The 18,646-nt window shown below is 35.4% G+C and overlaps 1 protein-coding gene across 1 annotated transcript in view; it reads right to left on the reverse strand.

Annotated features, from left to right (window-relative positions):
* Positions 1-233: 233 nt before the first annotated feature.
* ANKRD13C (ankyrin repeat domain 13C) overlaps positions 234-18,646 on the reverse strand; it is a 72,994-nt gene continuing 54,581 nt past the window's right edge. Inside the window, exons 10-13 of the mRNA XM_024565387.4 lie at positions 16,552-16,631; positions 12,550-12,648; positions 9,843-9,943; positions 234-2,501 (exon numbers count right to left, since the gene is read on the reverse strand). Coding sequence (XP_024421155.1) covers positions 2,371-2,501; positions 9,843-9,943; positions 12,550-12,648; positions 16,552-16,631 — 411 coding nt within the window. The 3' untranslated portion in view covers positions 234-2,370. The remainder of the gene's footprint in view (positions 2,502-9,842; positions 9,944-12,549; positions 12,649-16,551; positions 16,632-18,646) is intronic.

Genomic DNA, 18,646 nt, shown 5'->3' on the forward strand with positions numbered 1-18,646 from the left:
GGAATGTTGAACATTTCAAAATAGCCATTTAAGGTGACCAATTTCATAGTCCCCCAAGATTAAACCTTTCTTCAATCACAAATAGAACGCATATACAATTTTAAGGACCTACATTACAAAATCTAGCTTTTCATGTGGAATTATTAAAATATATGGTGTTTTGATTTACTTCCTTGAAACACAGCATATATAGCTTCATTGATTAACTGGATTAAAAGGCACATTTTGAAAAGTCTAATGTGAAAAGTTTATTTGCATTAATAACTTCCTTGTTTTTACCATCATAAGAGATACTGACATTTGCTTGTCCTTTATGATCAAATAAAAGACATTTGGAATGGATCATCTCTTTATACTATTCTTTATGAAAGAAAAAGATAAGAGTTAAAAACAAAATCGAAGTGCAAAAGTTTTCAGTAGTCTTCCTACCTCCAGTGTACCCCAGCAAAATAGTCACAGCTTTCAGGACATTGACAAATTCCAAGTTGCAATTTACCATGTTTTTTTCCTCCCACTAAGTTGTCTGTACTAATTTTAAAAAAATCTATAGTTTATTCCTGAAAGTATATCATATTCTCACAAAGTAAGAGAGCTTAAAAGCGACAGTGAGGACTGCCGTTCGGTGTTTCAAACCTCACATAATCACTGACAGGGTAATTCAATCTCTAGGTCACTTGATCTATAAGCATGCCCAAAATAATTGGGGTCCACCTGTATTCAATATACCTAGTCTGGGTTTACCAACTCTTTCCACAAAACTCAACAGACCCACATCAGGTAGTAAGTAATTGGTCTTTGAATTTTTAACTATGATTATTTTTCTTCATTATAAAATATATTTAATAAAATGTCAAAATATGCAATGTAATATGTTATCAGCATGGAAGATGCAGCTTTAAAGATGTTTATTATAAAAATCTTATGATTGATGCTTTGGATTTGTAAATAATCATCTTTTCAATAAAGGTTTCTAAATTCATTCAAATTATTTAAAATCCTGGAAAAAGTTTAAACTACTGGTCACTCTAAAAACCCTGACAAATGCATTCTGACACATTTATCAGGATACATTTTAAAATCATCTCTTTAGCTAACTTCTTTAATACAACATAACATATGTTATACATTATTCTCCCTAATTTATTTTCATTCTTGGACCATTAAACCATCTTGGAACAAACATGAATAATTTTAAGTGCAAAAATGAGTAATGCATGATTTTAACATTTTGAAGATAATTAAAACCAATAAATATTTTGTGACTTAAAAAAATAAACAGTAGGAATTATCAATCTTGAGTACATTTCTGGAATTTAACTTATAACAAATATAATTCTGTTAGCATATAAAAATGTTTTTACCTAACTTTGAAAGCATTAAATATGTAGGGATGTCCAAAATGTGGGTTGTTCCTTAAAACTGACACGCATCCTTATTCCACTAAAAACAAACAAAACGATCAGAATGATATGTACTTATTAGGAACAAGTTTAAAATTTTGGAATTCTTTTAAAGTGCTGAGATTTGGAAGAAGACTATCTTTAAGCATGCTAGCCATACCCTATAATGAACACAAAAGACGACTTTAAAACTCAAGTTTAGAAAAAAAATAGAAGTTCTATGAAAGGAAGATTAGTAACAAACATTTTCCATTGAAGAAAGAATTCAGGTAAAAACAAATAGCACCACAATGAATTGCACTAAGGTGCTAAAGGAGGTACCTTATTCCCTGCAGAGTGAACGCTCCTTCTGAAATGTATTGCAACATATAAATGCAATTGTTTAATGGGTACCATTTGGTTCATTCATCTACAGAAAATTGCATTCCTTTCTAGTTCATTATATTGAACAAACATTCAAATTACTGAACTATACATAAAGTTACATAGTTTACATTTTATGAAAACAAAGTTTGAAGGAATATTTATAAATGTCACCTTGAATATAAGATGACAAGTGTAAAAGGACTTCATATCTCTTAAGACATTTAATTTATGTTAATGGTCCAGGAGTGTTTTAGATATAACTATAGATATATTTATATGCATATATATTTCAACAAGAAGTGTAAAAATTTTAAAAACAAATCACAGCACTCATAGCTGTTTTACATAAGAAGTACTTAGGGTCATTAAGGTGTCAAACTATTACACTATAATATGTATATTTTTAAAAAGACTGAAAATGGCACATCAGGAAACTTGCTGAGATTCTTCTCAGAGGCCCATTTCATATCGTATTACTGATGTGTCAATTCCTGTAATTCCCTTTTCTTCACTGAAAACATGTGTCCCTTCCATTTTGCTTCACTTCTGAGGTCTCTGCATTCTCTTGCTTTCCTTGGTTAGGTGGCATCACTTTCCACATCAGTTAAAGATCAGGAAAACGGCTCGGGTCTTCCTTGTAGTCGTCAGGTATGGTAAAGATGGAGCGATCAAATTCATCATACCGAAACTCCTGAAAAGTCACAGTGGCTGTGATCGTAGGAAACACAGGTATATCTAGAGGACAATCAATGATGACATTGTAAAATGAAATAAATGTTAATCTGTGTATAGACTATAAAATACTATGAGAGGTTATCTATACTCCTTTAATGTAAAAAAAAAATTATTCAAGCACCAGACCAATTCTAATATGTTTATTACTGAGTGTGTGTTTTGGAGAAGGATTTGGCTATTGGTGAGGAGAAAAAGACAACAAAGCATCAGGAATTACATCAAAATTTCAAGGTCCCATTGCTTCCCAATCTTCTCCAAGAGTTGGGTGGTTGTGACAGAAACCAAATGGCCCACAAAGCCTAAATATTTACTATATTTCAGAAAAAGTTTTAGTTATTGGATATACAACTGTAAATAAGAGAAAAACATCATGTATTTATGGAGATTACATTCTGGTTGGGAGACAGAGATAACAAATAAGCAAAAAAGTAATTGTGCCTACGTATCTAGACAAAAATAAAGCATGGCAGGGAGATAGGGAGTCCCGTGTTTGAGGATTGGAGTTCTTAAAGAGGGTGCTCAAAAAAAAAAAAACCCTTAATAAAGTGGCCTTTCGGCAAAGACCAAAGATAAGAACATCCCACAGTTGCCTGGAAGGAAGGAAATTCCTTCCTGGAAGGAATATTACAGGAAGAAAATCCCGGAATAAATACAAAAGCCCTAAAAAGAAAGTGGTTTATTCTGGGAACAGCTAGAAGACCAGTGTGGCTACAGCCAAGTGAGTCAGTGGAAGATTAGTAGCAGATGAGGTCAGAAGGAAAAAAGGCACCAGGTCAAGTGGGATAACGGTCAGGAAAAGTATTTGGCTTTCTCTCTGGATAAAATGGGAAGCCAATGGGTGGTGTGAGCAGAGTAGTAACATATTTTGGCTTAAGTTTTAGCAGATGAAATTTAGCATAACAAGAAAGTCTTCCAATCCATGATCGTGGTATGCCTCTCCATTTGTTTAGATCTTCCATTTCTTCCATTAGTTTGTGTAATTTTCAGCATAGAAATACTGCATGTTTTTGCTGGATTTACATGTAAATACTTCCTTTTTTTACCAAATAGCATTTAATTCTTAATTTTGGTGTCTATGTGTTCATGCTAACATAGAAAAATACAATTGATTACTGTTTGTATCCTGCCATCTTGCTCAGCTCACTTATTAATTCAATTTTTTTTGTAGAATCTTGGGATTTCTACTTATCGAATCATGTCATTTGCAAATGGAGAAGGCATTATTTCTTCCTTTCTGCTATGAATGCCTTTTTTCCCCTTCTTCCTTCCTGCAATTGCTACACGTTTGGTTTCTGCAAGCCTGCAGCGATATCCTGTTTCATTCCTTGTATTGGTATTTTGTGTTTTCTCTCTTTTATCATCTTGCTAATAATTTGTTGATTTTATTGGTCTTTTCAAAGAACCTGCTCTTTGCTTCACGGGCTTTCTCAATACATTCTCTGCTTTCTCTTTCAGTTATTTCCACCTTTTATTATTTCCTTCCTTCTGCTTGCTTTGGGTTTATCTTGGTCTTCTTTTTCTAAGTTCTTGAGGTAGGAGCTTAAATTTTTTACACTTTATTTTTTTAAATCCTTGCGCAAGGATATATTTTTTATTGATTTTAGAGGGAAGGGAAAAAAAACATTGATGTGAGAGAGAAACATCTATCAGTTACCTCCTATATGTACCTCAGTTGGGACCAAACCAGCAACCCCGGTATATGCCCTGACCAGGAAATGAACCTGGACCTTTCTGTGAACAGAACAATGCTCCAACCAACTGAGCCACACAGGCCAGGGCCTTTTTTTTTTTCCTTTTCCTAATGTATTTATCTAGTACTATAAATTTCCCTCTCAGCATATGTTGATATGTTGCAATTTCATTTTCATTTAGTTCAATATAATCCTTTATTTTACTTTAGACTTCACTTTTGATTTACAAATTACTTAAGAGAATGTTCTTTAGTTTCCAAGTGTTTGGAGATTTGATTCTATTGTAAATGAATGTCAGTTCTTTTACACTGATTGAAGTTTGTCTTATGGCCCCAGGATAGAGCCTATCTAGGCAAATGTTTCTATGGACACTTGAAAAGAATGTGTATGCTCCCATGTATAAAGGACCCATGGACAAAGCCAACGGGGTAGGGGGGTAGGATTGAGTGTGGGAGCTGGGGGTGGGTGGGGTGGGGAAGAGTGATGGGAAAAAATGAGGACAACTATAGTTGAACAAAAATAAAAATAAATAAATTTCAAGAATAAATTAATTAAAAGAAAAAAAAGAACGTGCATTCTGCTGATGTTGGGTAGACTGTTCTATAAATGCTTTTGGTGTATGTTGTTGTATACTTGTTCTACATCCTTAGTGATTTTCTGTCTAGTTGTTATATCAACTATTAAGAAAAGGGTGCTGAAGTCATCATTTATAAGTTTTCAAATCTTCCTTTCATTTTTTTATTTCACCTATCCTACAGCTCTTCTGTTTGGTATATATATAATTTAGAATTGCTTTTCTTATTTGTGCATGGACCCTTTTATCATTATATAATATCCCGCTCTGTCTGTGGTAGTTTTCTTTGCTCTGAAATCTACTCTGTCTAGTATTAATAGAGCTAGTCCTGTTACCCGTTCATACATTCTTTCCATTTTTCTTTCACATTCTATTTGCCTATATCATTATATTTCAAGTTTCTTAAAGACAGCATATAGTTCAGCCATATTTTTTAATCCATTTTGTCAATCTCTATCTTTTAAAGTCTCTTTAACTATATTTAATAAAAATATCTACATATTAAGACTTAAGCCTGCCATTTTTTCTTTTTTTTTTGCTTTCTTGCCTTCCTATAGGTTACTTGTCCATTTTCTAGAATTTCATTTTTATTTCTCTACAGTGTTTTTGAGTATGTCTCCTAGTGTACCTTCTTTATTGGTTGTCCTGGTACACATTACATATAACTAACTTATCATAGGCTCCTGGGCATCATCCCTTCGTAAGTTCAAGTGAAGTAGAGAAATCTTGCCTCCCTTTATGTCCCTCTACTCTCCCCCGTCATAATATAATTGTAAATAGAAAATAAGAATGGAGAGATAAAGGTAGACTTCAAAGTAGCCTGGCTATGAAAAGTAGAGATTAAAGGCAACTGTTGGGTAGGGTGAAATTAAAGGGATTATTTTATTTGGTTGGTTGAATTTTAAAAGGAGAAAGACCTGAACAAAGCCTAAAGCAAAGAGGAAAAGTCAGCAGAAAAGGGAGTTGAAAGATAAGAGGCAAATATGGGGAGACTGGTAAAGCAATATTTTTAAAAGAGCTGGGAGAATAGACCTATAGTACAAATGAAGAGGTCATTCAGGCTCAGAAGAGGGGCACTACTTCCATCATTATAGAAAAGACAAGGAAAGGATAAAGCTTGAGACACAAAAGTCTGTATGAGGGATGGAAGTAATGAGGAAGTTCTCATTTCTGATAGTCTTTTTTTTGTAACTAGAGAGCAAAAGTCTTTTGTTTAGATTATGGGAATAAGTATCAGAAGAGATGGGAATGGGTAAAACAGGTTCATGTTTAGCCTCTAAGCAAAATGGAAGCAGCAGCAGATCAGATAAAAGATCATTCATAATCAGCAGTTAAAGCTCTGGCTGATTTTGAAAACATGCAGTTGTCAAAAGAACAATTTCCGAATTTTTGTAAATTTCCCCTTAATTGTATTTTTTAGCCTGAGTACTGAAACAGAAATGGCAGAAGATTTAGCTGACCTAGGCCTGGAGTTTTCCATAGTTAGTTCAAAAGAACAATGAAGAGACAAGAAAGAGATAGGTAAGCAAATTTCTGATACCTGTAAGTATCCAAGCAAAAGATTTTCAATCCCTTGTTAAGAATGTTGGGCTACAGAGTAAAGTAGACTTCCAGCCCATATGGAAGAGAAGATAGATATACTTTGCCTCCTCACACAACCAAAAGAAGGACAACAACAAATTTAAAAACAAAAAACAATCAGAACTGACTGAAAACTGAACTGTATGGAAGTCTGACAACCAAAGAGTTAAAGAAGAAACATTCATCCAGACTGGTAGGAGGGGCAGAGATGGCAACCAGGTGGAGAGGACTCGAAGCAAGGCGGCCACTAAGGGACCGGGCAAGGCAACAGCTGGAGGAGACAGACTAAAAAAACCGCCCTACATTTGCACATGGGTAAAGTGGGAGAACAACTGGGGAGCGAGACAGACTAAAAAAAACCCAGGATTCCAGAGCAGGGAAATAAACCCTCAGAACCTCTGACTGAAAAAACCTACATGGATTGAGGCAGCGGGAGAAACAAACTCCCAGCGTCACAGAAGAGTTTGTTGGAGAGACCTACAGGGTCCTAGAACGTACACAAAACCAGCCACCCAGGAATCGGCACCAGAAGGGCCCAATTTGCTTGTGGGTAGTGGAGGGAGTGACTGAAAACCAGCAGGGAGATGAGCAAGCGGCACTGTTCCCCCTCAGACCCCTCCCCCACATACAGCGGACACATGTTGCCCAGGCAAATACCTAAGGCTCCGCCCCTTACTACCTAACAGGTGGGCCCAGACAAAAAAAAATGGCCCAAATGAAAGAACAGATCAAAGCTGCAGAAAAAGTACAACTAAGTGATGAAGAGATAGCCAACCTGTCAGATGCACAGTTCAAAACACTGGTAATCAGGGTGCTCACAGATTTGGTTGAGTATGGTCGCAAATTAGAGGAAAAAATGAAGGCTACCTAAAGTAAAATTTAAAAAAAATTTACAGGGAACCAACTGTTGGGAAGGAAACCGGGACTCAAATCAACGGCTTGCAACAGAAGGAAGAAATAAACATTCAACCAAACAGAATGAAGAAACAAGAATTCAAAAAAATGAGGAGAGGCTTAGGAACCTCCAGGACATCTTTAAACATTCCAATATCTGAATCATAGGGGTGCCAGAAGGAAAAGTGGAAGAGCAAGACATTGAAAACTTATTTGAAAACATAATGAAGGAGAACTTCCCCAATCTGGCAAAGGAAATAGACTTTCAGGAAGTCCAGGAAGCTCAGAGAGTCCCAAAGAAGTTGGATCCAAGGAGGAAAAAAACCAAGGCACATCATAATTACATTACCCAAGATTAAAGATAAGGAGAGACTCTTAAAAGCAGCAAGAGAAAAGGAGACAGTTACCTACAGAGGAGTTCCCTTAAGATTCTCAGCTGATTTCTCAAAAGAAACCTTGCAGGCAAGAAGGGGCTGGAAAAAAGTATTTGAAGTCATGAAAGGCAAGGACCTACATCCAAGATTACTCTATCCAGCAAAGCTATCATTTAAAATGGAAGGGCAGATAAAGTGCTTCCCAGATAAGGTCAAGTTAAAGGAGTTCATCATCCCAAGCCATTACTATATGTAATGTTAAAGGGACTTATCCAAGAAAAAGAAGATGATCAAAAATATGAATAGCAAAATGACAACAAACTCACAACTACCAACAACAGAACCAAAAACAAAAACAAACCAAGCAAACAACTGTAACAGGAACAGAATCACAGAAATGGAGATCACATGGAGGGTTATATGCAGGGAACAGGAAGGGGCTAAATAGGGAAAAGGCACAGGGAATAAGAAGCATAAATGGTAGGTAGAAAATAGACAGGGGAGGTAAAGAATAGTACAGGAAATGTAGAAGCCAAAGAACTTGTATGTATGACCCATGGACATGAACTAAGGGGGGGAGGGCAATGTGGGTGGGTGGGGGTGTATAGGGCAGAGGGCAATAAAGAGGGGGAAGGGGAAATGAGGCAACTGTAATAGCATAATCAATAAAATATATTAAAAAAAAAACAACAGAATGTTGGGCTACAGCCCTGGCTGGTATAGCTCAGTGGATTGAGCACCAGCCTGTGAACCGGAAGACCACCTATTTGATTCCCAGGAGGGTACATGCCTGGGTTGCAGGCCAGGTCCCCTGTTGTGGGCGTGTGAGAGGGGCACATCAATGTATCTTTCATGCATTGGTCTCTCTCCCTTTCTTTCTCCCTCCCTTCCCTTCTCTCTAAAAAGTAAAGTAAATAAAATCTTAAAAAAGAAAAAGAATGTCAGGCTACATCAGAGAAATGCCTTCAAAGAAGTACTATAGGCTTTTTTCTTTCCGTATAATCAAAATATTTATTTTGTATATATATCTATAATAAACATGGGGTCTGAAAAGTATGGGAATCTCATGTATTCCTTTGCTGCCCTCTATTCTAGTTTGTCACTGTGCTTCTTAAAGTACCTAGAAAGAAGGAGTCCAATGTTTGAGCCATTTTCTAGCTACAGAGAATTACAGTGGGATTTTAAGCTTCTGCAGAAATGCTCACATAATTGTCCCTATCCATAGCTCAAACACACAGCTCTTTATTGCTTTAGTTTTCTAATCATTCCTTCAAGTAGACATCCCAGTGCTTTTTAAAGGGAATCTAGTGACATTTTGAAAACATGCTTTAAAATCCATTTTAATCCACAAAATGCTTTCCAATTTTGGTAAGAGTAGGTCAGGTTTAACTTTTAGCAATGAAAGCATTATTTCTGGGAGTAAAGCATTTTGGCCTAATTATTCTGAGATGCAGTTAATACTGAATGAAGCAAGATAAAATATATCTGAGGAATTATATAAAGTTTGTATTTACTATATGTTTATTTTTCTCCCCCACTAGAATGTAAACACCAGGAGGGCAGGGACTTTTACAGTCTCTATCCCTAGAAAAGCGTCTGTCACATAACAAGCACTGATCAAATATCTGACGGCTGGATTGACGGATGGTATTAAACACTCTCTAAAGCTTAAATTAATGTTAAATATAAGCCTAAACTCCGAAAGTACCTTGTTAACAATCTCTTGTTCCCAGTTTTCTGATATAGTTAAGAAGAAAAATATGTACAAAAATAGAGTTTACTGTTTCTAAAGATCAGTGCTCAAGATAAAATTAAGTTTAAATATTTGAAAATAGAGTGAATGAGTATCACTTTATCTATAAATAGTGACTGTTGTGTTGACTCCAGCAACACTCTCACTGTTCAGAAACTCAGAGTCTGCTAAAATCTAGTCTCCATATTTCACATTAAAGACCTTATCACAGTACATCATTAAGTTTACCCACACCCTCTTGTATGAAGTATCTGCATACCCCATACATTTAATTAAAATCAAGTAGAATTAGAACTCTCATTTGGCACTTTATATATTTCACAGAAGATGAATATCAAAACATGCAATTACAAAAAATTTTAAAATGTTTCACTATGAAATTCATTTTCCTTCAAAGCATGTATCTTATTAAATGTTAGTAAACAATTCCATATTTCTAATAACTATGGAAATTACAAGCAATTTTTCTCTTACCTAGTTTTACAGGAAAGCCTGGAGGAAGCTTCATCTGAACAAATTCTCTAAGCTTGTTAAAGTGCTTGAAGGGAGCTATTACTTCCAAAACATTCAATATTCTGAAAAATGGAAGAAGAAAAAAATGTTTTCAAGCAGACTGCTTTACGTCCTTACATTGTTTTATAACCACAAGCTTCAAACTTAGACATTATTACTAACTTGAAGATAATAAGGATGACAAAATGATACCACCTTCTTTCTCCTGAAATTTTTGTTTGTATGATTCTTTCTACCATGTCAAAGTTTCTAACTTCTACATTTTATTGTGCAGTCATAATTTCCATAGTTGTTTGACTTTAGGTCTATATTTAAATGAATTCAAGTCTTATTACACCCATCTTCTTCCTAAAGTTTATACATTCCCATGCTCTTTAATTCGCTCCACTATTTTGGTGTCTAAATTTCACTGTCAACTTTTTGTGTATGAAGGGATTTTATGTGCATAGTATTCCTTGATTTCTCGCAGATTTGATAAACAAGTATCTTTTCTGCTCTCTGAAAGAGAAGTTTGGCTGGCATAAAACTTCAGTTTATACTTCTTTCCCTCTGAACTATAATTTCATAATGTCTCCTAGCATTCAGTACTGCATTATACTGCAGCTTGTCCTTTCATCTTTTGGTTTAATGGATTTCATTTTCAAGTAGTATTATTTTCTTTCAAAAAGGGCCCATGGCTACTAGATTTCTTGAATTCTTCTTTTTAAATTGTCTTGATATGTAAATGATATCTTAGCTAGATATGCTATCAGATCACACTTTCTTTGCCTCAGAAATGTTAACATGTGAAGAAATGTTAAGAGCGGGCTGTATTTTACCCGTTTTCTGCCTGAATGCCATTAGACTTCTTAATGAAAATTAAAGTCACATAGTTTCATTGGATAATTATTGTTACTTATCATTCTTATCAATTTTCTTAAAGCCTAACATTATGCTACAGATTCAGTTTTCCTTAGAAATTTTCTTTTTTCATATTTAGAATGCTATTTTAGTTGCATTTTGGAAGCTTTCTATATAAGTGGAACACCAAGGATCCTTATGTTGAACCATCTTTGTCCCCCACAAATAAATAGTATGTCTCTAATTACTTTAACCTCTTCTTTCACTGCATTCACTGAGGTATCAAAATTTAATTTTGTGCCACATCTATTCCATTCATTGTTGTTACTAAAGTATTTGCTTTGCAATAGTCCTATTTAGTGCTTAATTTATTTCCTTAGCTTTACAATCTCTTTTTCATTTCATTCTATTACCATCTCATCTAGAGTGATCCACATTACTCATTTCATTCTTTTAGTGTTTTCCTATAGCGCTTACAAAGAATTTTCTTCTTTCTTTCACCTATGTTTTATTCTAGAGTGATTTTTTTGGTCTGGCTTTTACATGCTATATTCCTTACTTTACTTTTCTCAGGGGAAATCATTATAAATGCTACATTTATAGGTTCTAATACACCCATTTTTTTCATATATTAGCATCTCTCATACTGGGATATCTCCTAAAATTGATAGCATCCTGTTACTGACCACATTTCTTCTTTATTAGAATGTAAATCTGGTACATTTTTTAGTTAATTGGGTCCAAAATATGACAATAATGCAGATTTGTGTGGCTAACTCCCTTCCTACATCTTCTGGGAACTATGTGTCTAGCTCCGTCTCCGATCTTCGGCTTGAGCGCTGAGTGCATTTCATCTACTTTTCTCAGGTTTGGCTACTGCAGAGTCTGAGAAATACGTACACTTTGTAGACAAAAGTCGGTCCTGCTCTTTTCTATGATAATTTGTTTTAATGTGTTAGGCCAGATTGGTAGAGAAGGAATTATGAAAAGAAAACACCCTGGGGCTTTAATTCATCTCCTACTTTAGTGAGGAGCCTGAAGTTCCAGTTCTAGCAGAGTAAGCTCTAGCTATCTTTCTCCTATTCCACCCATTTTTTCCAAAATTGAATTGTTTTTAAAGATCTAACAGGCTTTAATTAAACGATTCATGCATCAAGCAGCACCTGCCCCCCAGCACTTTAAAAAGTGCTCCAAAATGAATTTTTTTTAGTGAGCTTCTGATGAGTACAACTCTGAGAGATATCTACTGAAATATTGTTTATAACAATGACAAACTACAATCAAAATGTTTATCAGTGGTGGGGTTGATAAAATAAATGACAATACATCAATACTGCAAAATACCAAGGGAAGAAAAAGATACACTAAAAAGTAATTGTAGGAAGTACAAGATACACTCATTTTTAAAAGAAAAAAACTCACACAACAAAATATAGACTATGCCAATTTTACAAAAATGCAAAAATACATAGAAAAAAACTAGATGAAAATAAACTATTCACCTATTAACTACTGGTAAGGTGAAAGTAAACTGATTTTTCTTCCATACACTCTCATGCTGTTAAGATTTTTTTTTACAAAAAGTAAGTACTTATGTATTATTTTTATAATTAAAAACTATTCAAACGCTTACCTGGTTAAAATAATAAAAATGTTAATATTTGGAGAACTAGAAAATTTCTAGAAGGGTGCACACACTATCAAAGCCATGGCTATTTGCTTTTGCATTTCAAAGGCCCTAAATGAACTACTTAGATGCAAACATTATTATAGCCTTTGGGGTTTAGTCACTTCTTTCATAAACTTGCATGGTTGAAAACACACTTACGATTGAATTCCCAGGGGAAATTCCTGGCTCATGGCTATCGTGGCTTTAAATGTTTTCTTACTCTCTTTGCACACCAGTTCCCTACCAAGATGAGGAGCTCTAAAAGGGAAAAATATATCTATTAGTAAAGTTTTTCCACGTGCTATCATCTTCTTAGGAAGAATCTGTCCTCTTACGATGGCACTTAATTTGCTTATTCTAAGCATAGAAATAAATTACCATATTTTGCCTCGTATAATGCACACTTTTTTGCCCAAAGTTTTGAGGGAAAAGTAAGGATGTGCATTATACACGGGTAGTACTAATTCCATATCTATATAAATGCTTTTAATCTTTTATTTATGTTTATGTCTTCAAAATGTAACTCTAGAAAGCAATAATGATATCCACATGCAAAATAATACCCTGGAATATAATAATTGATTTTGTTTCTAAATATAAATAAAAATTGAATTAAAAAATTAAAATGAAAGATTTTTTTCCCTGAAACTTTGGGCCAAAAACGTAGATGAGCATTATACGTGAGAGCACATTATACACAGCAAAATACAGTTATATTACACTAAAAGGAAATGAGAAATGTGTAAGAAATAAAACAAGGGTAACAAAGTGTAAAAAGTTCAGAAAAAAATGATCATAACTAAACAAATTTTACATTGGATATGATGTTAATAATCACTTTTAGGAACAAAGCAAATCACAAAAAATAATTAGAATATCATTGTGTGTCTTTAAAATCACAATTCAATCTCTTTTATGGTCCACAGTTCTCAGCATTGATCAACAGAAATGATATGAACAATAAAGAATTCTATATTAATTATAGAATACTGTACACTGAAAACATTTTGGAGAGGTTAGAAAAGTGCAATAAACCTTTCAACACAAAAAATAATAGTAATCATTACAACTTCTTCCTAAGCATGGGGATACGTAGTATTTTATTGCCTACCAAAAGAAAATAATATTTTCTGACCTCTGGCCAAGATGGAGGTGCAGGTAGACACACTACGCCTCCTTGCACAACCAAAAGAAGGAAAGCAAATTTAAAAACAAACAACAACCAGAACTGACAGAAAATTGAACTATATGGAAATCCAACAACCAAGGAGTTGAAGAAGACACATTCATCCAGACCAGTAGGAGGGGCGGAGATGGGCAGCCAGCAGAGAGGACACACAGCAAAGCTGCAGCTGGAGGACTGGGGCAGGCAAGGCGTGGCTGGTAGACCCGGGGAGGTGGCGGCTTGCACACTGGACAATCCCACACGTGTGTGTGGATAAACCAGGAGGAATAACTGGGGAGCAAGACAGACTCACTACCCAGGGCTCCAGCTCTCGAGGAAATAAAGCCTGTGACTGGAAACACCTGTGGGGGTTGAGGCGGCAGCAGGAGAAAATCCCAGCCTCACAGAAGAGTTTGTTGGAGAGATCTAGGGGGTCTAGGACATACACAAACCCACCCACCCAGGAATCAGCACCAGAAGGGCCCAATTTGATTCTGGGTAGTGGGGAAAGTGACTGAAAACTATCAAGAGAGCAGAGCAAGAGGCACGGTTCCCTCTCAGACCCTCCCCCACATACTGCATCACAACGCGGCAACACGAGTTGCCCCGCCCTGGTAAACACCTAAGGCTTTGTCCCTATATGTAACAGGTGCACCGAGAGAAAAAAAATGGCCCAAATGCAAGAACAGATCAAAGTTCCAGAAAAAATACAACTAAGCAACGAAGAGATAGCCAACCTGTCAGATGCACAGTTCAAAACACTGGTAATCAGGGTGCTCACAGAACTGATAGAGCTCAGTCCCAAAATGAAGGAACAAACAAAGGGTACACAAAGTGAAATACAGCAAAATGTGCAAGGAACCAACAGTGATAGGAAGGAAACCGGGACTCAAATCAACGGCTTGGAGCAGAAGGAAGAAATAAACATTCAACCAAACAGAATGAAGAAACAAGAATTCAAAAAAATGAGGAGAGGCTTAGGAACCTCCAGGACATCTTTAAACACTCCAATATCTGAATTATAGGGGTGCCAGAAGGAGAAGAGGAAGAGCAAGACATTGAAAACTTATTTGAAAACATAACGAAGGAGAACTTCCCCAATCTGGCAAAGGAAATAGACTTTCAAGGAAGTCCAGGAAGCTCAGAGAGTCCCAAAGAAGTTGGATCCAAGGAGGAAAAAAACCAAGGCACATCATAATTACATTACCCAAGATTAAAGATAAGGAGAGACTCTTAAAAGCAGCAAGAGAAAAGGAGACAGTTACCTACAGAGGAGTTCCCTTAAGATTCTCAGCTGATTTCTCAAAAGAAACCTTGCAGGCAAGAAGGGGCTGGAAAAAAGTATTTGAAGTCATGAAAGGCAAGGACCTACATCCAAGATTACTCTATCCAGCAAAGCTATCATTTAAAATGGAAGGGCAGATAAAGTGCTTCCCAGATAAGGTCAAGTTAAAGGAGTTCATCATCACCAAGTCCTGATTATATGAAATGTTAAGGGACTTATCCAAGAAAAAGAAGATGATCAAAAATATGAACAGTAAAATAGCAACAAACTCATAGTTACTAACAACTGAACTTTAAAAAAAAGCAAAACCAAAAATAAACCAAGCAAACAATTAGAACAGGAACAGAATTCCATAAATGGAGATCACATGGAGGGTTATCAGTGGGGGAGTGGGAGGGGGAGAGATGGGAAAAAGGTACAGAGAATAAATAGCGCAAATGGTAGGTAGAAAATAGACAGGGGGATGGTAAGAATAGTATAGGAAATGGAGAAGCCAAAGAATTTGTATATACGACCCATGGACATGAACTAAAGGGGGGAAATGCAGGTAGGAGGGGGTGTGCAGGGCAGGGGAAATAAAGGGGGGGAAATGAGACAACTGTAATAGCATAATCAATAAAATATATTAAAAAAATAACATTTTCTATAAAGCATTGTACTTTATTTCACACAGTTGGCCAGGAAAAAAAACTTTTTATTTATTGATTCATTCAAAATATTTACCATTCATCATTCCTTTACTCAATAAATATATGTTGAATACAAACTATGTGCTAGTAATAACATTAAGCAAATGTTTTATTTAAGGATGGTGAGCAGCAGTCTGGCAAAGGCTGGAAAACAGGGATAATGACAGGAAATGAGTTTGGAAAAACAAAAAGTAGATGAATAGTGAATGTCTTTACAAACCATGCTAAAGATCCAGGATAGTAACAGAATATAAAAATGCACCATAAAGTTAGCTCAAATAAGCAATGTCACTGGGCAATTCCTCACACTGTATTTCCTTAGAACAATGTCCTACAGGTTTTCTAGAGCAGGTAAATTGGTAGTAGGGAAGTAAAAAGAAAACTCTATAACTTAGTCAAAGAGTGCACATAATTGAGGATACTTCACCCTGATCATGCCTAATCTATAATTTCTTTCTTTCTTTCTTTCTTCTTTCTTTCTTTCTTTCTTCTAAAGGGACGGGAGGGAGAAAGAGAGGGTGAGAGACATCAGTGTCCCAACCTGGGACCTGGCCTACAACCTGGGCATGTGTCCTGACTCAGAATCGAACCAACGACCCTTTGGTTTGCAGGCCAGCACTCATCCACTGAGCCACACCAGCCAGGGCCAAAATTTCCTTTTTAATCCTTACTTCAGGATATGTTTTATTTGAGAGAGAGAAGAATGACAGAGACAGAGAAACATCAATGTGAGAAACATTAATTGGTTGCCACCCCTAAGTGCCCCAACCAGGGATCAAACCACAACCTAGGCATGTGCCCTCACCAGAACCAGCAACCTTTTGGTGTATGGGATGATGCGCTAACCAACACCACCACCTGGCCAGAGCATCCGTATTTTTAAAGGTAAAAGAACTGCTCCAGACAAAAGTACTACTAATTTTCTCTCAATTTTATACCTAAATACTCACATTTTTACAAATTATTCTTTAAAAAACCAAAGAATACAAAATAAATGAAACCAAAACAAAAAACCCACTTACTTTCCATTTTCAGCAGATATATATTCTTCCCATGTAATAGTGTTCTGAGGAGGAGGGGTAAGGGACTGTCTTCGAACCGGCTGCCAAAAAGAAAAAAATAAACAGGCAGAGGGATAGGGAGAGAAACAGACACACAGTGAAGAGACACAGAGAGAGGGAGACAGACAGGGAGGGAGGAAAAAAATGACATTTTTTAAAATATAAAAAAATACAATAAACTGTTTAAACTACTAAACTGTTTCATCTCTTCAATATAATGCTTTGAGAATTTAATTCCAAGATAGTTCCATTGTGATTTAAGCTCTATCAGTAATACTTATTATCAATTTTTTAAATCTCAAATATGAAGGTAAGTTATCAAGTAATAAAATCCATTCATTCAATGTTTTAATCTTCTAAAATGTTCCTGGCATTAGACTAGATAATGAACATGGTAACTACAGAGAAATATAAAAACGAACTCTGACTTGGAGCTTACAATTCAAAGAAAAAAAATACAGACATAAAGAGTTAATCAGAAATACAAAATATGGTACGATTAAAAGCCAAATGAGCTTTCAAAAAAATTAGTGCAGGAGTTCAGAAAAGAGAGCAATCTTCTATGGATAATAAATTCAGACTAGGGGACTGGGGCTCATATTTATTTACATGAAAGCAAAACACAGGTAGACTGATTATTTGATCAACAACTCTGGTAAAAGGTCATGACAGATTTTAAAACTTACACCTTGTCTTTGTTAAATATGAATTTGGATCACTCTAGAGAAGCAACAACTTAGAGCAAGAACAGCTTGGGGTAAGCCTCACAGAATGAAAACCCATCTTTGCTACTTCTAGCTTTTTGACTTGAGAGATTCATTTCTTTAAACCTCATTTTCCTTTCTGTACAATGGAACAATGACACTCATTAGATCACTGTAATAATTAATTGAGATGATAAATGGAAAATACTTAACACAATGCCCATGTTTACAACACCAATGTGTTAAACCAACATAAGTAAAAAAAAAAACTTGTTGAGGTGCATATGATATCAGTTTTAAACCTACAGAAGCTGAATTAGAGTTTATGGCACTCCATTCAGATTAGGCACTGGAGAATTACTTGTAACTCCCCAATATAATGTTTTGTTATAATCATCACTAATTAAAATACATGCATTTGAGTAAATAACCGATGTTTACATGACTTGCAAATTCATAGCAAATATCAATTTCCACACCCAATTTATTTTTATATTACCAGCTATGACCAACCAAGCAGTCATTAATTTTTAATACTAGCATATGTTTTTTAAACTTTATTGAGATTTTAAATACAGTTCACCATTAAAATGGGATTGTCTCTTGAATTTTATAGACCCTCCCTTTACTTTTTTGATCACCTATTTTTTAACTATGCATGTTTATTTATATGTATCTTTCCTAAAAAGCTTATTATTTAAGTTTAAAAGAACTGTATTCTCAAAATTATGTTTAAAATGCATACAAATGTATCTTTTCTTAATGCCCACTGTCAAATATAATTAAACTGGTATCAGGTCCATGCTGCTTTCTCTGTGTTTATAAATTTCTGTGTCTAGGAGAGAAGAAAAAAGACAGCTATTTGTATCTTCTTTCTAATCAGATTTTTCAGTTCAGTTTTGATGTTCTTTCATACTGCATCTTGCCACATTCAATGAAATCAAATTATATGTATAGATGAACATCTGATAGAACTAATATTTTCTTTAAATTTATTCTATTTATAATTGGACTCTAAAATAATTTGATTGTAATTCATCAGTTCTTTCCTATCAAATGTCCAAACAATATATGAGATAAATCAGGTCTATACAGGAGGTACCCAGCCATTCAATATGAAAAATAGAGACATTTACTGAAGAAGACACAAGATACAAGAAACACTGTACACAGGACAATGATGCCTTAGTCCCCTTCCAAGTAGGTGCCTTGGGACCTCACACAGTTCTCCACACTGCCATCAGCTGCCCTGTCGTATTTTCCCAAACCTCACCAACAGTCTGAAATCTCTTCCCTTTCAAAGGTGATTTTACTTTTGGGAGAAGCCAGAAGTCGCAGGCCACTAAATCTGG

The sequence above is a fragment of the Desmodus rotundus genome, chromosome 3 (genome assembly GCF_022682495.2).
Source record: "Desmodus rotundus isolate HL8 chromosome 3, HLdesRot8A.1, whole genome shotgun sequence".
In the NCBI taxonomy this organism is placed as follows: Eukaryota; Metazoa; Chordata; class Mammalia; order Chiroptera; family Phyllostomidae; genus Desmodus; species Desmodus rotundus.